Source organism: Electrona antarctica (assembly GCF_951216825.1).
Source record: "Electrona antarctica genome assembly, chromosome: 14".
Lineage (NCBI taxonomy): Eukaryota > Metazoa > Chordata > Actinopteri > Myctophiformes > Myctophidae > Electrona > Electrona antarctica.
In genome coordinates, this window is record NC_136795.1 from 569,952 (window position 1) to 592,749 (window position 22,798).

The window sequence follows — 22,798 nt, forward strand, 5'->3', positions numbered from 1 at the left end:
AGGGGGAGCAGTTAGACTGAAGGAGATCATATCATGTCCCAAAAAAGGTGAAAGGAGTTTGATTTAATGCATACTTCCATCACACGATCCTGTCGCTTGCTGAAAACTAAAGGTTACTTAACTTACTTTAGTACCTACAGTTCTTTAATCGAAATTAATGAGCAAAATGGTTCACTTACGCGGAGTGCCATCTCCTGGCGCGATCAGTGATCGCGCCAGGAGATGGCACTTTTTGGCTACTTTTTGACATTTTTGAGGGGCGCTAGCCCCTCCTATATTTTCAGCTATAGTGTAGATGTTTGTCTTACACAAACATTACATTCCCATTGACAATGAATGGAGAATTTCCGTCATATGTGGACGAGCAAATCGGCTCCTTTTGTCCTACACAAAATCCCCATTGACAATGAATGGATGTTGTACGATGACAAGAGCGCCCCTCACTTCACATGGGTGTGAAGTGACAGACAGACAGACAGACAGACAGACAGACAGACAGACAGACAGACAGACAGACAGACAGGTCTTACACTGCTCCTCTCCAGCGGCTTCTTCCTGATCTCCTCATGGTCCCTGTGCACCTCCTGTTGCTGCTGCTGCTGGCTCCACTGAAGAGGAGTCAGCGACAGGGAGCTGGTCATGTGACCTGACGGACAGAGAGATGGACCAATCACAGCTCGCCTCACAGTACAGCGAATCACGAGGCCAATTAGCTCCATATGGCGCGTGATCGATTTTCAATTAAATGGTAAATGGTGCATTTATATTCATTTTTTATTGGATTATGTACGATGACAAGAGCGCCCCCATTTTCTATTACATTTTCTATTATTTTGTGGAAAAATAATTGACCTTTACATGGAATTGGAAAGGGTTGAAAAACGTTACTATAACCCATTTTGGGCGGGAACCCCTTTTGGTGTTGCATTATGTTATGCTTTAGCTATTGAAAAATAGCAGATCTACAAGCTCATTAGGTCTGCTATTTTTGAAAAATCGAAGAACCACTGACATAGAAACATAGCTTTTTCAGAAAACTGTCAGGATGTAGAAGACATTTTTAGAATCTGATCTCAGGTCAAAATGGGATAATTAGAGGTACCTACCTGTGGGGCTGAGCCAGCTGATCTGTGACGAGGCGTCGATGTCACAGCTTCCCCCGGAGAGCCACGCCCACACCGGCCCCTCCTCCTCCTCCCCCGCCACGCCGTGGTGATGATGAGAGGGGAGCAGGGCCGCCGCCCCCCTGCCAATGATGTCGTCACCCTGCGCCGCCGCCGCCCCCCGCTGGGCGGGGCTTATCCTGGCCGCCGCCTGGTCCAGGTCCACGGTGCTCCACGGGACGTCCGGAGCGATCGCCCACTCCTCCGGAGACGACGGGAGCAGCAAGGAGGGGGCGGCGTCCAGATCTAGCTCCTCCCCCTGGAGGAGGGCGGCGGGGGCGGCGTCCTCTGGGAAGGCCTGTTGTTGTTGTCACAAATACAAACGTTGAAGTTGACGATTAGTTGTCGCACGAGTAAATGCGATCAACGGTTTAATTGTGTTTTTTTGTGCCCATTGGAACATGTGAATACAATTTAGATTTCTGTTCACATTTCGTAATCACATATTGCACAAGGTGGGTCAGATATGACACATATCTTTGTTTGTTTTGTTTAGAGTAGCACTCTAAACAAAACAAGTCTATGGACTTTCTAATGTTTGTTTGGAGAACTCTGAACATAGAGTGAAAACTAGAAATGCACTCTGTCGAGGTGGCAACTTGGCCTTGCACACCGTGCGCAAGCACAGCACACAGCGCACAGCGCACAGCACACAGCGCACAGCGCACAGCGCACAGCGCACAGCACACAGCGCACAGCGCACAGCACACAGCACACAGCGCACAGCGCACAGCACACAGCGCACAGCGCACAGCGCACAGCGCACAGCACACAGCGCACAGCGCACAGCACACAGCGCACAGCGCACAGCGCACAGCGCACAGCGCACAGCGCACAGCGCACAGCACACAGCGCACAGTGCACAGCACACAGCGCACAGCGCACAGCGCACAGCGCACAGCGCACAGCGCACAGCGCACAGCGCACAGCGCGCAGCGCGCAGCGCACAGCGCACAGCGCACAGCGCACAGCGCACAGCGCACAGCGCACAGCGCACAGCACACAGCGCACAGCACACAGCGCACAGCGCACAGCGCACAGCACACAATCACTGCTACTAACTAGTGTCTATTACAACTGCTGATCGTTATTGAGGGGTCTTTACCTCCGAGGTGGGCGGGGCCCGCGGAGGGGGGCCCGTGGAGGAGGAGGAGGGGGTCTTCTCGCGGTCCGACACCAGGCTGGTGATGAAGCTGTCGCTGGTGGGGATGAACGCTCTGGGGGCTTCTGATTGGACGGATGATGACGACGGAGGGGGAGAGGCCAGGTGGGGAGGCGGTGGTGAGGGGGTCCCTGTACCTGCCCCGGCGGCCCCCAGTGGGACGGCTGAGGGCTCGGGGGCCCCGGGGTCCCCCGAGGGGTCCGCGGTGGGTCCCTCCAGCATGGCGGGGGTCTCCGTGGAGGTGTTCAGGGAGTCGGGAGGGCCCAGGTCGGTGGAGTCGGGAGGGCCCAGGTCGGTGGAGTCGGGAGGGCCCAGGTCGGTGGAGTCGGGAGGGCCCAGGTCGGTGGAGTCGGGAGGGCCCAGGTCGGTGGAGTCGGGAGGGCCCAGGTCGGTGGAGTCGGGACGGCCCAGGTCGGTGGAGTCGGGAGGGCCCAGGTCGGTGGAGTCGGGAGGGCCCAGGTCGGTGGAGTCGGGAGGGCCCAGGTCGGTGGAGTCGGGACGGCCCAGGTCGGTGGAGTCCGAGTCGGTGCAGCTCAGAACCGAGCCTTGGAAGGCCTCTGTGAGTCCCCCGTCGAACTCACACTCATCCCTGGAACATCTTAATAATTTATTTGAATCCACAAATTGCTTTTAAATTACTATTCATTTTGCAGGTAAACAAATGTAACATGTTGACAGTTCATGGGGCGCCTAAGGATACACATGACACCACCTCCTCCACACAGACACTAAGGATACACATGGAACCTTCTCCTCCACACAGACACTAAGGATACACATGGAACCTTCTCCTCCACACAGACACTAAGGATACACATGGAACCTTCTCCACCACACAGACACTAAGGACACACATGGAACCTTCTCCTCCACACAGACACTAAGGATACACATGACACCTTCTCCTCCACACAGACACTAAGGATACACATGGCACCACCTCCTCCACACAGACACTAAGGATACACATGACACCACCTCCTCCACACAGACACTAAGGATACACATGACACCACCTCCTCCACACTAAGGATACACATGACACCACCTCCTCCACACAGACACTAAGGATACACATGACACCACCTCCTCCACACAGACACTAAGGATACACATGGAACCTTCTCCTCCACACAGACACTAAGGATACACATGGAACCTTCTCCTCCACACAGACACTAAGGATACACATGGCACCACCTCCTCCACACAGACACTAAGGATACACATGGAACCTTCTCCTCCACACAGACACTAAGGATACACATGACACCACCTCCTCCACACAGACACTAAGGATACACATGACACCACCTCCTCCACACAGACACTAAGGATACACATGACACCACCTCCTCCACACTAAGGATACACATGGCACCTTCTCCTCCACACAGACACTAAGGATACACATGGAACCTTCTCCTCCACACAGACACTAAGGATACACATGGAACCTTCTCCTCCACACAGACACTAAGGATACACATGGAACCTTCTCCTCCACACAGACACTAAGGATACACATGGAACCTTCTCCTCCACACAGACACTAAGGATACACATGACACCTTCTCCTCCACACAGACACTAAGGATACACATGGCACCACCTCCTCCACACAGACACTAAGGATACACATGACACCACCTCCTCCACACAGACACTAAGGATACACATGACACCACCTCCTCCACACAGACACTAAGGATACACATGGAACCTTCTCCTCCACACAGACACTAAGGATACACATGACACCACCTCCTCCACACAGACACTAAGGATACACATGACACCACCTCCTCCACACAGACACTAAGGATACACATGGCACCACCTCCTCCACACAGACACTAAGGATACACATGGCACCACCTCCTCCACACAGACACTAAGGATACACATGGAACCTTCTCCTCCACACAGACACTAAGGATACACATGACACCACCTCCTCCACACAGACACTAAGGATACACATGGCACCACCTCCTCCACACAGACAAACTGTCTATAACTTAAGGACTAATCAAGCCCCGAATGTCACATGTTTGGCTTTTATGAGCCATTCTGTTAGTAAAGTCTGCGTGCACGTGAATGGACGATTACGGATTTTGCCGGTTACTTCCATGGAGGCTAGCGGGGGCTAACAACAGGTTACTTCCATGGAGGCTAGCGGGGGCTAACAACAGGTTACTTCCATGGAGGCTAGCGGGGGCTAACAACAGGTTACTTCCATGGAGGCTAGCGGGGGCTAACAACAGGTTACTTCCATGGAGGCTAGCGGAGGCTAACAACAGGTTACTTCCATGGAGGCTAGCGGGGGCTAACAACAGGTTACTTCCATGGAGGCTAGCGGGGGCTAACAACAGTGCTAAAATGTGCTGAATATATTTTTTTTTTGAACTCCGACCGTGAGGCCAGTGCCAGTCAAATGTGCGGAATAGAGGGTATGCGTGTGACATCATCATCAAACCCGGAAGTTATGCAAGAACGCCTACTGAGTGGCAAAAAACTACTTTCTGGCCTTGACAGCCCATGCACCCAAACAGAAACTGATTGCATTAAACAACATTATACCACAGGTCGTTTCGAGGAAGCAATCTGATTGGTTGAAACAGCCTTCTAGCCGTGGGTTAAACCAGCACCATTCACCACCTAATCAAAACAAAGAATTCAGCTGCTCTGTTCTCCCAGAGCGCTAGCAAACTCGGTGGCTAGGCTAGCTAGTTTCTTGGGACATTTGTGGTCGTAGTGACTACATCTGTCATTAAAAAAATATATTCTTTCAGCGATTTTCTTAGTTTTAAGGGTAACTGTTACGTGTACTCGAGGGTGTGGGTTAACGTGATTATTGCCACTTCAGTGATGCTTGCGGAACTCGACTTCGTCTCGTTCCTCACCGCATCCCTGTCGTGGCAATAATCACGTTAACCCACACCCTCTCGTGTAATATTGCTTAATTAAACACTTTGCATGTTGCTTTGCCACTCGATTTGCCACTCGACGTGCCACTCGATGTGCTACTCGATGTGCCATTCACTTTAAGCATGCGCATACCCTCTATACCACAGTAGAAGAAGAGATCCTTGGCAACCAGGAAGTGCAGTCAGGTATACCCATTGAGTAATACAAGGATAGAGACCGAACCGCTATTCATTTCGATGGAAGTTGCTCAGTGGCGTTTTGAAGCACCCGGAAGACTGCCGGAAGTATAATTATAACTCAATGGCTCCAGTGAGCGGAAGTTTAGCCCGGAGGATGACGCACAATACGCACATGACGTCACTGAACGTCCGTCCACCGCCATGAACGTGCTGCAGTTCCACTTTTCGCCAGTAGGTAGTGGCAGCTTCAACGTTGGATAGCCTTACTGGGGGTGTGGGTATACCTGACGAAGGATAGCCTTACTGGGGGTGTGGGTATACCTGACGAAGGTTAGCCTTACTGGGGGTGTGGGTATACCTGACGAAGGATAGCCTTAATGGGGGCTTTGGGTATACCTGACGAAGGATAGCCTTACTGGGGGCTTTGGGTATACCTGACGAAGGATAGCCTTACTGGGGGTGTGGGTATACCTGACGAAGGATAGCCTTACTGGGGGTGTGGGTATACCTGACGAAGGATAGCCTTACTGGGGGTGTGGGTATACCTGACGAAGGATAGCCTTACTGGGGGTGTGGGTATACCTGACGAAGGATAGCCTTACTGGGGGTGTGGGTATACCTGACGAAGGATAGCCTTACTGGGGGTGTGGGTATACCTGACGAAGGATAGCCTTACTGGGGGTGTGGGTATACCTGACGAAGGATAGCCTTACTGGGGGTGTGGGTATACCTGACGAAGGATAGCCTTACTGGGGGTGTGGGTATACCTGACGAAGGATAGCCTTACTGGGGGTGTGGGTATACCTGACGAAGGATAGCCTTACTGGGGGTGTGGGTATACCTGACGAAGGATAGCCTTACTGGGGGCGTGGGTATACCTGACGAAGGATAGCCTTACTGGGGGCTTTGGGTATACCTGACGAAGGCCTGAAACCTTGTATTTTTTTGTCCGCTCTGTTGTCAATACATTATTTGGGGGGCTTTTAACCCATTTAGGCCTGACCTCAAAATTTTAAAAAAAATCTTCTAAATCCTCCAGTTTTCTGAAATAAATATTTTCACGATTTTTCAAAAATAGCAGACTTACAAGCTCATAGCGCGCCACCGAGTGGCGCGCTATGAGCTTGTAGATCTGCTATTTTTCAATAGCTAAATTACAACATAATGTTTAAAACACCAAAAGGGGTTCCCGCCCAAAATGGGTTAAAACGACGTGCGGATCAGTTCTCTCCTTTCTGAGTTGTGATGACTCACCTGGGCGGAGCTATCTCCTGCATCCTGTTACCCCAGTGGGCGGAGACAGGGATCCAGCCACTCCCACTGGGCTCCAACGTGGTCACGCCCATTCTGAAGTACAGCCCACGGTCCTCGCCTACAGCCCACACCTAACGCACACGCACGCACACACACACGCACACATGCACGCACGCACACACACACACATGCACGCACGTTTAAAGTGCAAAATTTGGTATATAGCATTTTTTTATTGGCCTAAAATATTGTCTATAATACAGTACATACATTCATGAATCCACTTGCTGACCGGATGTCAGCATTGACTAATTTTTGGAGTGGTGCAACCACTCCAACTCCAAGGAACAGCAATGTCCCTATGTTTAGAGTGCCAACAGGGGGCGCTGTTGCACCACTCACTTGAGACTGGTCTGATTTTTACTAGAGTGAAAGAACAGCAGAGTACCTCTTATTCCACCACCACATGGACTGACACGGGGCCAGCGGCCAGCAGTCTACCGTTCTAGTGTGTCAGGCCAGTGAGGAGGAGGAGCCTACAGTCTGTCTGTCTGCATGGGCCAGTGAGGAGGAGGAGCCTACAGTCTGTCTGTCTGCATGGGGTTTATATAAGGGGCCAGTGAGGAGGAGGAGCCTACAGTCTGTCTGCATGGGGTTTATATGTCAGGCCAGTGAGGAGGAGGAGCCTACAGTCTGTCTGCATGGGGTTTATATAAGGCCTCTGCTCGCGTTACAACCACGCTCAAGAGAGTGTAGGGGGGGGGGGGGGGGGGGGGGGGGGAGAGAGAGAGAGAGAGAGAGAGATCTGAGGGTTTTGCAGTGCTTGCAAAGTACACCCTGTTTGAGACAGTCAGTCAGCACCGGAGGATCTGAGCCAAGAGTTTTCCACTTCACCCCCACTTAGCCCCACCATGCCACCCCAGCCCACACCCCGGATCACCCCAGACCATGCAGCCCTGACCTGGCCTGACCTGAAGTGTGGCCAGCCTCGTTCCCACGCTGCCTTTTCTCATCTCAGGAGGAGACGAGCGTGGTTACAACCTGAGGCAGAACGTGTACCTTACTGTATATAGGGCACGACTTCTGTTTTATGTACAGTACAGTGATTCCTGTGTTTTACTGTGTTTTATGTACAGTACAGTGATTCCTGTGTTTTACTGTGTTTTATGTACAGTACAGTGATTCCTGTGTTTTACTGTGTTTTATGTACAGTACAGTGATTCCTGTGTTTTATGTACAGTACAGTGATTCCTGTGTTTTACTGTGTTTTATGTACAGTACAGTGATTCCTGTGTTTTATGTACAGTACAGTGATTCCTGTGTTTTATGTACAGTACAGTGATTCCTGTGTTTTACTGTGTTTTATGTACAGTACAGTGATTCCTGTGTTTTATGTACAGTACAGTGATTCCTGTGTTTGACTGTGTTTTATGTACAGTACAGTGATTCCTGTGTTTTATGTACAGTACAGTGATTCCTGTGTTTTATGTACAGTACAGTGATTCCTGTGTTTTACTGTGTTTTATGTACAGTTCAGTGATTCCTGTGTTTTACTGTGTTTTATGTACAGTACAGTGATTCCTGTGTTTTACTGTGTTTTATGTACAGTTCAGTGATTCCTGTGTTTTACGTACAGTACAGTGATTCCTGTGTTTTACTGTGTTTTATGTACAGTACAGTGATTCCTGTGTTTTACTGTGTTTTATGTACAGTACAGTGATTCCTGTGTTTTATGTACAGTACAGTGATTCCTGTGTTTTACTGTGTTTTACGTACAGTACAGTGATTCCTGTGTTTTACTGTGTTTTACGTACAGTACAGTGATTCCTGTGTTTTACTGTGTTTTATGTACAGTACAGTGATTCCTGTGTTTTACTGTGTTTTATGTACAGTACAGTGATTCCTGTGTTTTACTGTGTTTTACGTACAGTACAGTGATTCCTGTGTTTTACTGTGTTTTATGTACAGTACAGTGATTCCTGTGTTTTACTGTGTTTTATGTACAGTTCAGTGATTCCTGTGTTTTATGTACAGTACAGTGATTCCTGTGTTTTACTGTGTTTTATGTACAGTACAGTGATTCCTGTGTTTTATGTACAGTACAGTGATTCCTGTGTTTTATGTACAGTACAGTGATTCCTGTGTTTTATGTACAGTACAGTGATTCCTGTGTTTTACTGTGTTTTATGTACAGTACAGTGATTCCTGTGTTTTACTGTGTTTTATGTACAGTACAGTGATTCCTGTGTTTTACTGTGTTTTACGTACAGTACAGTGATTCCTGTGTTTTATGTACAGTACAGTGATTCCTGTGTTTTACTGTGTTTTATGTACAGTACAGTGATTCCTGTGTTTTACTGTGTTTTATGTACAGTACAGTGATTCCTGTGTTTTACTGTGTTTTACGTACAGTACAGTGATTCCTGTGTTTTACTGTGTTTTATGTACAGTACAGTGATTCCTGTGTTTTATGTACAGTACAGTGATTCCTGTGTTTTATGTACAGTTCAGTGATTCCTGTGTTTTATGTACAGTACAGTGATTCCTGTGTTTTATGTACAGTTCAGTGATTCCTGTGTTTTATGTACAGTACAGTGATTCCTGTGTTTTACTGTGTTTTACGTACAGTACAGTGATTCCTGTGTTTTACTGTGTTTTATGTACAGTACAGTGATTCCTGTGTTTTACTGTGTTTTATGTACAGTACAGTGATTCCTGTGTTTTATGTACAGTACAGTGATTCCTGTGTTTTACTGTGTTTTACGTACAGTACAGTGATTCCTGTGTTTTATGTACAGTACAGTGATTCCTGTGTTTTACTGTGTTTTATGTACAGTACAGTGATTCCTGTGTTTTACTGTGTTTTATGTACAGTACAGTGATTCCTGTGTTTTACTGTGTTTTACGTACAGTACAGTGATTCCTGTGTTTTACTGTGTTTTACGTACAGTACAGTGATTCCTGTGTTTTACTGTGTTTTATGTACAGTACAGTGATTCCTGTGTTTTATGTACAGTACAGTGATTCCTGTGTTTTATGTACAGTACAGTGATTCCTGTGTTTTACTGTGTTTTATGTACAGTACAGTGATTCCTGTGTTTTATGTACAGTACAGTGATTCCTGTGTTTTACTGTGTTTTATGTACAGTACAGTGATTCCTGTGTTTTATGTACAGTACAGTGATTCCTGTGTTTTACTGTGTTTTATGTACAGTACAGTGATTCCTGTGTTTTACTGTGTTTTATGTACAGTACAGTGATTCCTGTGTTTTACTGTGTTTTACGTACAGTACAGTGATTCCTGTGTTTTACTGTGTTTTACGTACAGTACAGTGATTCCTGTGTTTTACTGTGTTTTATGTACAGTACAGTGATTCCTGTGTTTTATGTACAGTACAGTGATTCCTGTGTTTTATGTACAGTACAGTGATTCCTGTGTTTTATGTACATTACAGTGATTCCTGTGTTTTACTGTGTTTTACGTACAGTACAGTGATTCCTGTGTTTTACGTACAGTACAGTGATTCCTGTGTTTTATGTACAGTACAGTGATTCCTGTGTTTTATGTACAGTTCAGTGATTCCTGTGTTTTATGTACATTACAGTGATTCCTGTGTTTTACTGTGTTTTATGTACAGTACAGTGATTCCTGTGTTTTATGTACAGTACAGTGATTCCTGTGTTTTACTGTGTTTTATGTACAGTTCAGTGATTCCTGTGTTTTATGTACAGTACAGTGATTCCTGTGTTTTACTGTGTTTTATGTACAGTTCAGTGATTCCTGTGTTTTATGTACATTACAGTGATTCCTGTGTTTTACTGTGTTTTATGTACATTACAGTGATTCCTGTGTTTTATGTACAGTACAGTGATTCCTGTGTTTTATGTACATTACAGTGATTCCTGTGTTTTACTGTGTTTTATGTACATTACAGTGATTCCTGTGTTTTACTGTGTTTTATGTACATTACAGTGATTCCTGTGTTTTACTGTGTTTTATGTACAGTACAGTGATTCCTGTGTTTTACTGTGTTTTATGTACATTACAGTGATTCCTGTGTTTTACTGTGTTTTATGTACATTACAGTGATTCCTGTGTTTTACTGTGTTTTATGTACATTACAGTGATTCCTGTGTTTTACTGTGTTTTATGTACATTACAGTGATTCCTGTGTTTTACTGTGTTTTATGTACAGTACAGTGATTCCTGTGTTTTATGTACATTACAGTGATTCCTGTGTTTTACTGTGTTTTATGTACATTACAGTGATTCCTGTGTTTTACTGTGTTTTATGTACATTACAGTGATTCCTGTGTTTTACTGTGTTTTATGTACATTACAGTGATTCCTGTGTTTTATGTACAGTACAGTGATTCCTGTGTTTTATGTACAGTACAGTGATTCCTGTGTTTTATGTACAGTACAGTGATTCCTGTGTTTTATGTACATTACAGTGATTCCTGTGTTTTACTGTGTTTTATGTACATTACAGTGATTCCTGTGTTTTATGTACAGTACAGTGATTCCTGTGTTTTATGTACAGTACAGTGATTCCTGTGTTTTATGTACAGTACAGTGATTCTTGTGTTTTATGTACAGTACAGTGATTCTTGTGTTTTATGTAGAGTACAGTGATTCCTGTGTTTTATGTACATTACAGTGATTCCTGTGTTTTACTGTGTTTTATGTACATTACAGTGATTCCTGTGTTTTACTGTGTTTTATGTACATTACAGTGATTCCTGTGTTTTATGTACAGTACAGTGATTCCTGTGTTTTATGTACATTACAGTGATTCCTGTGTTTTACTGTGTTTTATGTACAGTTCAGTGATTCCTGTGTTTTATGTACAGTACAGTGATTCCTGTGTTTTATGTACATTACAGTGATTCCTGTGTTTTACTGTGTTTTATGTACAGTACAGTGATTCCTGTGTTTTACTGTGTTTTATGTACATTACAGTGATTCCTGTGTTTTACTGTGTTTTATGTACATTACAGTGATTCCTGTGTTTTACTGTGTTTTATGTACATTACAGTGATTCCTGTGTTTTACTGTGTTTTATGTACATTACAGTGATTCCTGTGTTTTACTGTGTTTTATGTACAGTACAGTGATTCCTGTGTTTTATGTACATTACAGTGATTCCTGTGTTTTACTGTGTTTTATGTACATTACAGTGATTCCTGTGTTTTACTGTGTTTTATGTACATTACAGTGATTCCTGTGTTTTACTGTGTTTTATGTACAGTACAGTGATTCCTGTGTTTTATGTACAGTACAGTGATTCCTGTGTTTTACTGTGTTTTATGTACATTACAGTGATTCCTGTGTTTTACTGTGTTTTATGTACATTACAGTGATTCCTGTGTTTTACTGTGTTTTATGTACATTACAGTGATTCCTGTGTTTTACTGTGTTTTATGTACAGTACAGTGATTCCTGTGTTTTATGTACAGTACAGTGATTCCTGTGTTTTACTGTGTTTTATGTACATTACAGTGATTCCTGTGTTTTACTGTGTTTTATGTACATTACAGTGATTCCTGTGTTTTACTGTGTTTTATGTACAGTACAGTGATTCCTGTGTTTTATGTACAGTACAGTGATTCCTGTGTTTTATGTACAGTACAGTGATTCCTGTGTTTTATGTACAGTACAGTGATTCCTGTGTTTTATGTACAGTACAGTGATTCCTGTGTTTTATGTACATTACAGTGATTCCTGTGTTTTACTGTGTTTTATGTACAGTACAGTGATTCCTGTGTTTTATGTACAGTACAGTGATTCCTGTGTTTTACTGTGTTTTATGTACAGTACAGTGATTCCTGTGTTTTATGTACAGTACAGTGATTCCTGTGTTTTATGTACAGTACAGTGATTCCTGTGTTTTACTGTGTTTTACGTACAGTACAGTGATTCCTGTGTTTTACTGTGTTTTATGTACAGTACAGTGATTCCTGTGTTTTACTGTGTTTTATGTACAGTACAGTGATTCCTGTGTTTTACTGTGTTTTACGTACAGTACAGTGATTCCTGTGTTTTATGTACAGTACAGTGATTCCTGTGTTTTACTGTGTTTTATGTACAGTACAGTGATTCCTGTGTTTTACTGTGTTTTACGTACAGTACAGTGATTCCTGTGTTTTACTGTGTTTTATGTACATTACAGTGATTCCTGTGTTTTACTGTGTTTTATGTACAGTACAGTGATTCCTGTGTTTTATGTACAGTTCAGTGATTCCTGTGTTTTACTGTGTTTTATGTACAGTACAGTGATTCCTGTGTTTTACTGTGTTTTATGTACAGTACAGTGATTCCTGTGTTTTACTGTGTTTTATGTACATTACAGTGATTCCTGTGTTTTACTGTGTTTTATGTACAGTACAGTGATTCCTGTGTTTTATGTACAGTACAGTGATTCCTGTGTTTTACTGTGTTTTATGTACAGTACAGTGATTCCTGTGTTTTACTGTGTTTTATGTACAGTACAGTGATTCCTGTGTTTTATGTACAGTACAGTGATTCCTGTGTTTTACTGTGTTTTATGTACATTACAGTGATTCCTGTGTTTTACTGTGTTTTACGTACAGTACAGTGATTCCTGTGTTTTACTGTGTTTTATGTACAGTACAGTGATTCCTGTGTTTTACTGTGTTTTATGTACATTACAGTGATTCCTGTGTTTTACTGTGTTTTACGTACAGTACAGTGATTCCTGTGTTTTACTGTGTTTTACGTACAGTACAGTGATTCCTGTGTTTTACTGTGTTTTATGTACAGTACAGTGATTCCTGTGTTTTACTGTGTTTTATGTACAGTACAGTGATTCCTGTGTTTTACTGTGTTTTATGTACAGTACAGTGATTCCTGTGTTTTATGTACATTACAGTGATTCCTGTGTTTTACTGTGTTTTATGTACAGTACAGTGATTCCTGTGTTTTATGTACAGTACAGTGATTCCTGTGTTTTATGTACAGTACAGTGATTCCTGTGTTTTACTGTGTTTTATGTACAGTACAGTGATTCCTGTGTTTTATGTACAGTTCAGTGATTCCTGTGTTTTATGTACAGTACAGTGATTCCTGTGTTTTACTGTGTTTTATGTACAGTACAGTGATTCCTGTGTTTTACTGTGTTTTATGTACAGTACAGTGATTCCTGTGTTTTATGTACATTACAGTGATTCCTGTGTTTTACTGTGTTTTATGTACAGTACAGTGATTCCTGTGTTTTATGTACAGTACAGTGATTCCTGTGTTTTATGTACATTACAGTGATTCCTGTGTTTTACTGTGTTTTACGTACAGTACAGTGATTCCTGTGTTTTACTGTGTTTTACGTACAGTACAGTGATTCCTGTGTTTTACTGTGTTTTATGTACAGTACAGTGATTCCTGTGTTTTACTGTGTTTTATGTACAGTACAGTGATTCCTGTGTTTTACTGTGTTTTATGTACAGTACAGTGATTCCTGTGTTTTATGTACAGTACAGTGATTCCTGTGTTTTATGTACAGTACAGTGATTCCTGTGTTTTATGTACAGTTCAGTGATTCCTGTGTTTTATGTACATTACAGTGATTCCTGTGTTTTACTGTGTTTTATGTACATTACAGTGATTCCTGTGTTTTACTGTGTTTTATGTACATTACAGTGATTCCTGTGTTTTATGTACAGTACAGTGATTCCTGTGTTTTATGTACATTACAGTGATTCCTGTGTTTTACTGTGTTTTATGTACAGTTCAGTGATTCCTGTGTTTTATGTACAGTACAGTGATTCCTGTGTTTTACTGTGTTTTATGTACATTACAGTGATTCCTGTGTTTTACTGTGTTTTATGTACATTACAGTGATTCCTGTGTTTTACTGTGTTTTATGTACATTACAGTGATTCCTGTGTTTTACTGTGTTTTATGTACATTACAGTGATTCCTGTGTTTTACTGTGTTTTATGTACAGTACAGTGATTCCTGTGTTTTATGTACATTACAGTGATTCCTGTGTTTTACTGTGTTTTATGTACAGTACAGTGATTCCTGTGTTTTACTGTGTTTTATGTACAGTACAGTGATTCCTGTGTTTTATGTACAGTACAGTGATTCCTGTGTTTTACTGTGTTTTATGTACATTACAGTGATTCCTGTGTTTTACTGTGTTTTATGTACAGTACAGTGATTCCTGTGTTTTATGTACAGTACAGTGATTCCTGTGTTTTACTGTGTTTTATGTACATTACAGTGATTCCTGTGTTTTACTGTGTTTTATGTACATTACAGTGATTCCTGTGTTTTACTGTGTTTTATGTACATTACAGTGATTCCTGTGTTTTACTGTGTTTTATGTACAGTACAGTGATTCCTGTGTTTTATGTACAGTACAGTGATTCCTGTGTTTTACTGTGTTTTATGTACATTACAGTGATTCCTGTGTTTTACTGTGTTTTATGTACATTACAGTGATTCCTGTGTTTTACTGTGTTTTATGTACAGTACAGTGATTCCTGTGTTTTATGTACAGTACAGTGATTCCTGTGTTTTATGTACAGTACAGTGATTCCTGTGTTTTATGTACAGTACAGTGATTCCTGTGTTTTATGTACAGTACAGTGATTCCTGTGTTTTATGTACATTACAGTGATTCCTGTGTTTTACTGTGTTTTATGTACAGTACAGTGATTCCTGTGTTTTATGTACAGTACAGTGATTCCTGTGTTTTACTGTGTTTTATGTACAGTACAGTGATTCCTGTGTTTTATGTACAGTACAGTGATTCCTGTGTTTTATGTACAGTACAGTGATTCCTGTGTTTTACTGTGTTTTACGTACAGTACAGTGATTCCTGTGTTTTACTGTGTTTTATGTACAGTACAGTGATTCCTGTGTTTTACTGTGTTTTATGTACAGTACAGTGATTCCTGTGTTTTACTGTGTTTTACGTACAGTACAGTGATTCCTGTGTTTTATGTACAGTACAGTGATTCCTGTGTTTTACTGTGTTTTATGTACAGTACAGTGATTCCTGTGTTTTACTGTGTTTTACGTACAGTACAGTGATTCCTGTGTTTTACTGTGTTTTATGTACATTACAGTGATTCCTGTGTTTTACTGTGTTTTATGTACAGTACAGTGATTCCTGTGTTTTATGTACAGTTCAGTGATTCCTGTGTTTTACTGTGTTTTATGTACAGTACAGTGATTCCTGTGTTTTACTGTGTTTTATGTACAGTACAGTGATTCCTGTGTTTTACTGTGTTTTATGTACATTACAGTGATTCCTGTGTTTTACTGTGTTTTATGTACAGTACAGTGATTCCTGTGTTTTATGTACAGTACAGTGATTCCTGTGTTTTACTGTGTTTTATGTACAGTACAGTGATTCCTGTGTTTTACTGTGTTTTATGTACAGTACAGTGATTCCTGTGTTTTATGTACAGTACAGTGATTCCTGTGTTTTACTGTGTTTTATGTACATTACAGTGATTCCTGTGTTTTACTGTGTTTTACGTACAGTACAGTGATTCCTGTGTTTTACTGTGTTTTATGTACAGTACAGTGATTCCTGTGTTTTACTGTGTTTTATGTACATTACAGTGATTCCTGTGTTTTACTGTGTTTTACGTACATTACAGTGATTCCTGTGTTTTACTGTGTTTTACGTACAGTACAGTGATTCCTGTGTTTTATGTACAGTACAGTGATTCCTGTGTTTTACTGTGTTTTATGTACAGTACAGTGATTCCTGTGTTTTACTGTGTTTTACGTACAGTACAGTGATTCCTGTGTTTTACTGTGTTTTATGTACAGTACAGTGATTCCTGTGTTTTACTGTGTTTTATGTACAGTACAGTGATTCCTGTGTTTTACTGTGTTTTATGTACAGTACAGTGATTCCTGTGTTTTATGTACAGTACAGTGATTCCTGTGTTTTATGTACAGTACAGTGATTCCTGTGTTTTATGTACATTACAGTGATTCCTGTGTTTTACTGTGTTTTATGTACAGTACAGTGATTCCTGTGTTTTATGTACAGTACAGTGATTCCTGTGTTTTATGTACATTACAGTGATTCCTGTGTTTTACTGTGTTTTACGTACAGTACAGTGATTCCTGTGTTTTACTGTGTTTTACGTACAGTACAGTGATTCCTGTGTTTTACTGTGTTTTATGTACAGTACAGTGATTCCTGTGTTTTACTGTGTTTTATGTACAGTACAGTGATTCCTGTGTTTTACTGTGTTTTATGTACAGTACAGTGATTCCTGTGTTTTATGTACAGTACAGTGATTCCTGTGTTTTATGTACATTACAGTGATTCCTGTGTTTTACTGTGTTTTATGTACAGTACAGTGATTCCTGTGTTTTATGTACAGTACAGTGATTCCTGTGTTTTACTGTGTTTTATGTACAGTACAGTGATTCCTGTGTTTTATGTACAGTACAGTGATTCCTGTGTTTTATGTACAGTACAGTGATTCCTGTGTTTTACTGTGTTTTACGTACAGTACAGTGATTCCTGTGTTTTACTGTGTTTTATGTACAGTACAGTGATTCCTGTGTTTTACTGTGTTTTATGTACAGTACAGTGATTCCTGTGTTTTACTGTGTTTTACGTACAGTACAGTGATTCCTGTGTTTTATGTACAGTACAGTGATTCCTGTGTTTTACTGTGTTTTATGTACAGTACAGTGATTCCTGTGTTTTACTGTGTTTTACGTACAGTACAGTGATTCCTGTGTTTTACTGTGTTTTATGTACAGTACAGTGATTCCTGTGTTTTATGTACAGTACAGTGATTCCTGTGTTTTATGTACAGTTCAGTGATTCCTGTGTTTTATGTACATTACAGTGATTCCTGTGTTTTACTGTGTTTTATGTACAGTACAGTGATTCCTGTGTTTTATGTACAGTACAGTGATTCCTGTGTTTTACTGTGTTTTATGTACAGTTCAGTGATTCCTGTGTTTTATGTACATTACAGTGATTCCTGTGTTTTACTGTGTTTTATGTACAGTTCAGTGATTCCTGTGTTTTATGTACAGTTCAGTGATTCCTGTGTTTTATGTACATTACAGTGATTCCTGTGTTTTACTGTGTTTTATGTACAGTACAGTGATTCCTGTGTTTTACTGTGTTTTATGTACAGTACAGTGATTCCTGTGTTTTATGTACAGTACAGTGATTCCTGTGTTTTATGTACATTACAGTGATTCCTGTGTTTTACTGTGTTTTATGTACAGTTCAGTGATTCCTGTGTTTTATGTACAGTACAGTGATTCCTGTGTTTTATGTACAGTACAGTGATTCCTGTGTTTTACTGTGTTTTATGTACAGTTCAGTGATTCCTGTGTTTTATGTACATTACAGTGATTCCTGTGTTTTACTGTGTTTTATGTACAGTTCAGTGATTCCTGTGTTTTATGTACAGTTCAGTGATTCCTGTGTTTTATGTACATTACAGTGATTCCTGTGTTTTACTGTGTTTTATGTACAGTACAGTGATTCCTGTGTTTTACTGTGTTTTATGTACAGTACAGTGATTCCTGTGTTTTATGTACAGTACAGTGATTCCTGTGTTTTATGTACAGTACAGTGATTCCTGTGTTTTATGTACAGTACAGTGATTCCTGTGTTTTACTGTGTTTTATGTACAGTTCAGTGATTCCTGTGTTTTATGTACATTACAGTGATTCCTGTGTTTTACTGTGTTTTATGTACAGTTCAGTGATTCCTGTGTTTTATGTACATTACAGTGATTCCTGTGTTTTACTGTGTTTTATGTACAGTTCAGTGATTCCTGTGTTTTATGTACAGTTCAGTGATTCCTGTGTTTTATGTACATTACAGTGATTCCTGTGTTTTACTGTGTTTTATGTACAGTACAGTGATTCCTGTGTTTTACTGTGTTTTATGTACAGTACAGTGATTCCTGTGTTTTATGTACAGTACAGTGATTCCTGTGTTTTATGTACAGTACAGTGATTCCTGTGTTTTATGTACATTACAGTGATTCCTGTGTTTTACTGTGTTTTATGTACAGTACAGTGATTCCTGTGTTTTATGTACAGTACAGTGATTCCTGTGTTTTATGTACATTACAGTGATTCCTGTGTTTTACTGTGTTTTATGTACAGTACAGTGATTCCTGTGTTTTATGTACAGTACAGTGATTCCTGTGTTTTACTGTGTTTTATGTACAGTACAGTGATTCCTGTGTTTTATGTACAGTACAGTGATTCCTGTGTTTTATGTACAGTACAGTGATTCCTGTGTTTTACGTACAGTACAGTGATTCCTGTGTTTTATGTACAGTACAGTGATTCCTGTGTTTTACTGTGTTTTATGTACAGTACAGTGATTACTGTGTTTTACTGTGTTTTATGTACAGTACAGTGATTCCTGTGTTTTACTGTGTTTTATGTACAGTACAGTGATTCCTGTGTTTTACTGTGTTTTATGTACAGTACAGTGATTACTGTGTTTTACTGTGTTTTATGTACAGTACAGTGATTCCTGTGTTTTACTGTGTTTTATGTACAGTACAGTGATTACTGTGTTTTACTGTGTTTTATGTACAGTACAGTGATTCCTGTGTTTTATGTACAGTACAGTGATTCCTGTGTTTTATGTACAGTTCAGTGATTCCTGTGTTTTATGTACAGTACAGTGATTCCTGTGTTTTACTGTGTTTTACGTACAGTACAGTGATTCCTGTGTTTTACTGTGTTTTATGTACAGTACAGTGATTCCTGTGTTTTACTGTGTTTTATGTACAGTACAGTGATTCCTGTGTTTTACTGTGTTTTACGTACAGTACAGTGATTCCTGTGTTTTATGTACAGTACAGTGATTCCTGTGTTTTACTGTGTTTTATGTACAGTACAGTGATTCCTGTGTTTTACTGTGTTTTATGTACAGTACAGTGATTCCTGTGTTTTACTGTGTTTTACGTACAGTACAGTGATTCCTGTGTTTTACTGTGTTTTATGTACAGTACAGTGATTCCTGTGTTTTATGTACAGTACAGTGATTCCTGTGTTTTATGTACAGTTCAGTGATTCCTGTGTTTTATGTACAGTACAGTGATTCCTGTGTTTTACTGTGTTTTATGTACAGTACAGTGATTCCTGTGTTTTACTGTGTTTTACGTACAGTACAGTGATTCCTGTGTTTTATGTACAGTACAGTGATTCCTGTGTTTTACTGTGTTTTATGTACAGTACAGTGATTCCTGTGTTTTACTGTGTTTTATGTACAGTACAGTGATTCCTGTGTTTTACTGTGTTTTATGTACAGTACAGTGATTCCTGTGTTTTACTGTGTTTTACGTACAGTACAGTGATTACTGTGTTTTATGTACAGTACAGTGATTCCTGTGTTTTATGTACAGTACAGTGATTCCTGTGTTTTACTGTGTTTTATGTACAGTACAGTGATTCCTGTGTTTTACTGTGTTTTATGTACAGTACAGTGATTACTGTGTTTTACTGTGTTTTATGTACAGTACAGTGATTCCTGTGTTTTACTGTGTTTTATGTACAGTACAGTGATTACTGTGTTGTACTGTGTTTTACGTACAGTACAGTGATTCCTGTGTTTTACTGTGTTTTACGTACAGTACAGTGATTCCTGTGTTTTATGTACAGTACAGTGATTCCTGTGTTTTACTGTGTTTTATGTACAGTACAGTGATTCCTGTGTTTTATGTACAGTACAGTGATTCCTGTGTTTTACTGTGTTTTACGTACAGTACAGTGATTCCTGTGTTTTATGTACAGTACAGTGATTCCTGTGTTTTACTGTGTTTTACGTACAGTACAGTGATTCCTGTGTTTTATGTACAGTACAGTGATTCCTGTGTTTTACTGTGTTTTATGTACAGTACAGTGATTCCTGTGTTTTATGTACAGTACAGTGATTCCTGTGTTTTACTGTGTTTTATGTACAGTACAGTGATTCCTGTGTTTTACGTACAGTACAGTGATTCCTGTGTTTTATGTACAGTACAGTGATTCCTGTGTTTTACTGTGTTTTATGTACAGTACAGTGATTCCTGTGTTTTATGTACAGTACAGTGATTCCTGTGTTTTACTGTGTTTTACGTACAGTACAGTGATTCCTGTGTTTTACGTACAGTACAGTGATTCCTGTGTTTTACGTACAGTACAGTGATTCCTGTGTTTTACGTACAGTACAGTGATTCCTGTGTTTTACTGTGTTTTATGTACAGTACAGTGATTCCTGTGTTTTATGTACAGTACAGTGATTCCTGTGTTTTACGTACAGTACAGTGATTCCTGTGTTTTACGTACAGTACAGTGATTCCTGTGTTTTACGTACAGTACAGTGATTCCTGTGTTTTACTGTGTTTTATGTACAGTACAGTGATTCCTGTGTTTTACGTACAGTACAGTGATTCCTGTGTTTTACGTACAGTACAGTGATTCCTGTGTTTTACGTACAGTACAGTGATTCCTGTGTTTTACTGTGTTTTATGTACAGTACAGTGATTCCTGTGTTTTATGTACAGTACAGTGATTCCTGTGTTTTACGTACAGTACAGTGATTCCTGTGTTTTACTGTGTTTTATGTACAGTACAGTGATTCCTGTGTTTTATGTACAGTACAGTGATTCCTGTGTTTTACTGTGTTTTATGTACAGTACAGTGATTCCTGTGTTTTACTGTGTTTTATGTACAGTACAGTGATTCCTGTGTTTTATGTACAGTTCAGTGATTCCTGTGTTTTATGTACAGTACAGTGATTCCTGTGTTTTACGTACAGTACAGTGATTCCTGTGTTTTACTGTGTTTTACGTACAGTACAGTGATTCCTGTGTTTTATGTACAGTACAGTGATTCCTGTGTTTTACTGTGTTTTACGTACAGTTCAGTGATTCCTGTGTTTTACTGTGTTTTATGTACAGTACAGTGATTCCTGTGTTTTACTGTGTTTTACGTACAGTACAGTGATTCCTGTGTTTTATGTACAGTTCAGTGATTCCTGTGTTTTACTGTGTTTTATGTACAGTACAGTGATTCCTGTGTTTTACTGTGTTTTACGTACAGTACAGTGATTCCTGTGTTTTACTGTGTTTTATGTACAGTACAGTGATTCCTGTGTTTTACTGTGTTTTATGTACAGTTCAGTGATTCCTGTGTTTTACTGTGTTTTATGTACAGTACAGTGATTCCTGTGTTTTACTGTGTTTTATGTACAGTACAGTGATTCCTGTGTTTTACTGTGTTTTATGTACAGTACAGTGATTCCTGTGTTTTATGTACAGTACAGTGATTCCTGTGTTTTACTGTGTTTTATGTACAGTACAGTGATTCCTGTGTTTTATGTACAGTACAGTGATTCCTGTGTTTTACTGTGTTTTATGTACAGTACAGTGATTCCTGTGTTTTACTGTGTTTTATGTACAGTACAGTGATTCCTGTGTTTTACTGTGTTTTATGTACAGTACAGTGATTCCTGTGTTTTACTGTGTTTTACGTACAGTACAGTGATTCCTGTGTTTTACTGTGTTTTATGTACAGTACAGTGATTCCTGTGTTTTACTGTGTTTTATGTACAGTACAGTGATTCCTGTGTTTTACTGTGTTTTATGTACAGTACAGTGATTCCTGTGTTTTATGTACAGTACAGTGATTCCTGTGTTTTACTGTGTTTTATGTACAGTACAGTGATTCCTGTGTTTTACTGTGTTTTATGTACAGTACAGTGATTCCTGTGTTTTATGTACAGTACAGTGATTCCTGTGTTTTACTGTGTTTTATGTACAGTACAGTGATTCCTGTGTTTTACTGTGTTTTACGTACAGTTCAGTGATTCCTGTGTTTTATGTACAGTACAGTGATTCCTGTGTTTTATGTACAGTACAGTGATTCCTGTGTTTTACTGTGTTTTACGTACAGTACAGTGATTCCTGTGTTTTACTGTGTTTTATGTACAGTACAGTGATTCCTGTGTTTTACTGTGTTTTATGTACAGTACAGTGATTCCTGTGTTTTACGTACAGTACAGTGATTCCTGTGTTTTATGTACAGTACAGTGATTCCTGTGTTTTATGTACAGTACAGTGATTCCTGTGTTTTATGTACA

General features: G+C 40.6%; 1 protein-coding gene across 1 annotated transcript in view; it reads right to left on the reverse strand.

Annotated features, from left to right (window-relative positions):
• Positions 1 to 22,798, reverse strand: part of LOC306936262 (tectonin beta-propeller repeat-containing protein 1-like) — a 69,811-nt gene that overhangs the window by 28,527 nt on the left and 18,486 nt on the right. The window contains exons 9-12 of the mRNA XM_079519753.1: positions 6,690 to 6,820; positions 2,269 to 2,914; positions 1,107 to 1,461; positions 531 to 646 (exon numbers count right to left, since the gene is read on the reverse strand). Of these exons, the coding sequence (XP_079375879.1) occupies positions 531 to 646; positions 1,107 to 1,461; positions 2,269 to 2,914; positions 6,690 to 6,820 (1,248 nt within the window). The remainder of the gene's footprint in view (positions 1 to 530; positions 647 to 1,106; positions 1,462 to 2,268; positions 2,915 to 6,689; positions 6,821 to 22,798) is intronic.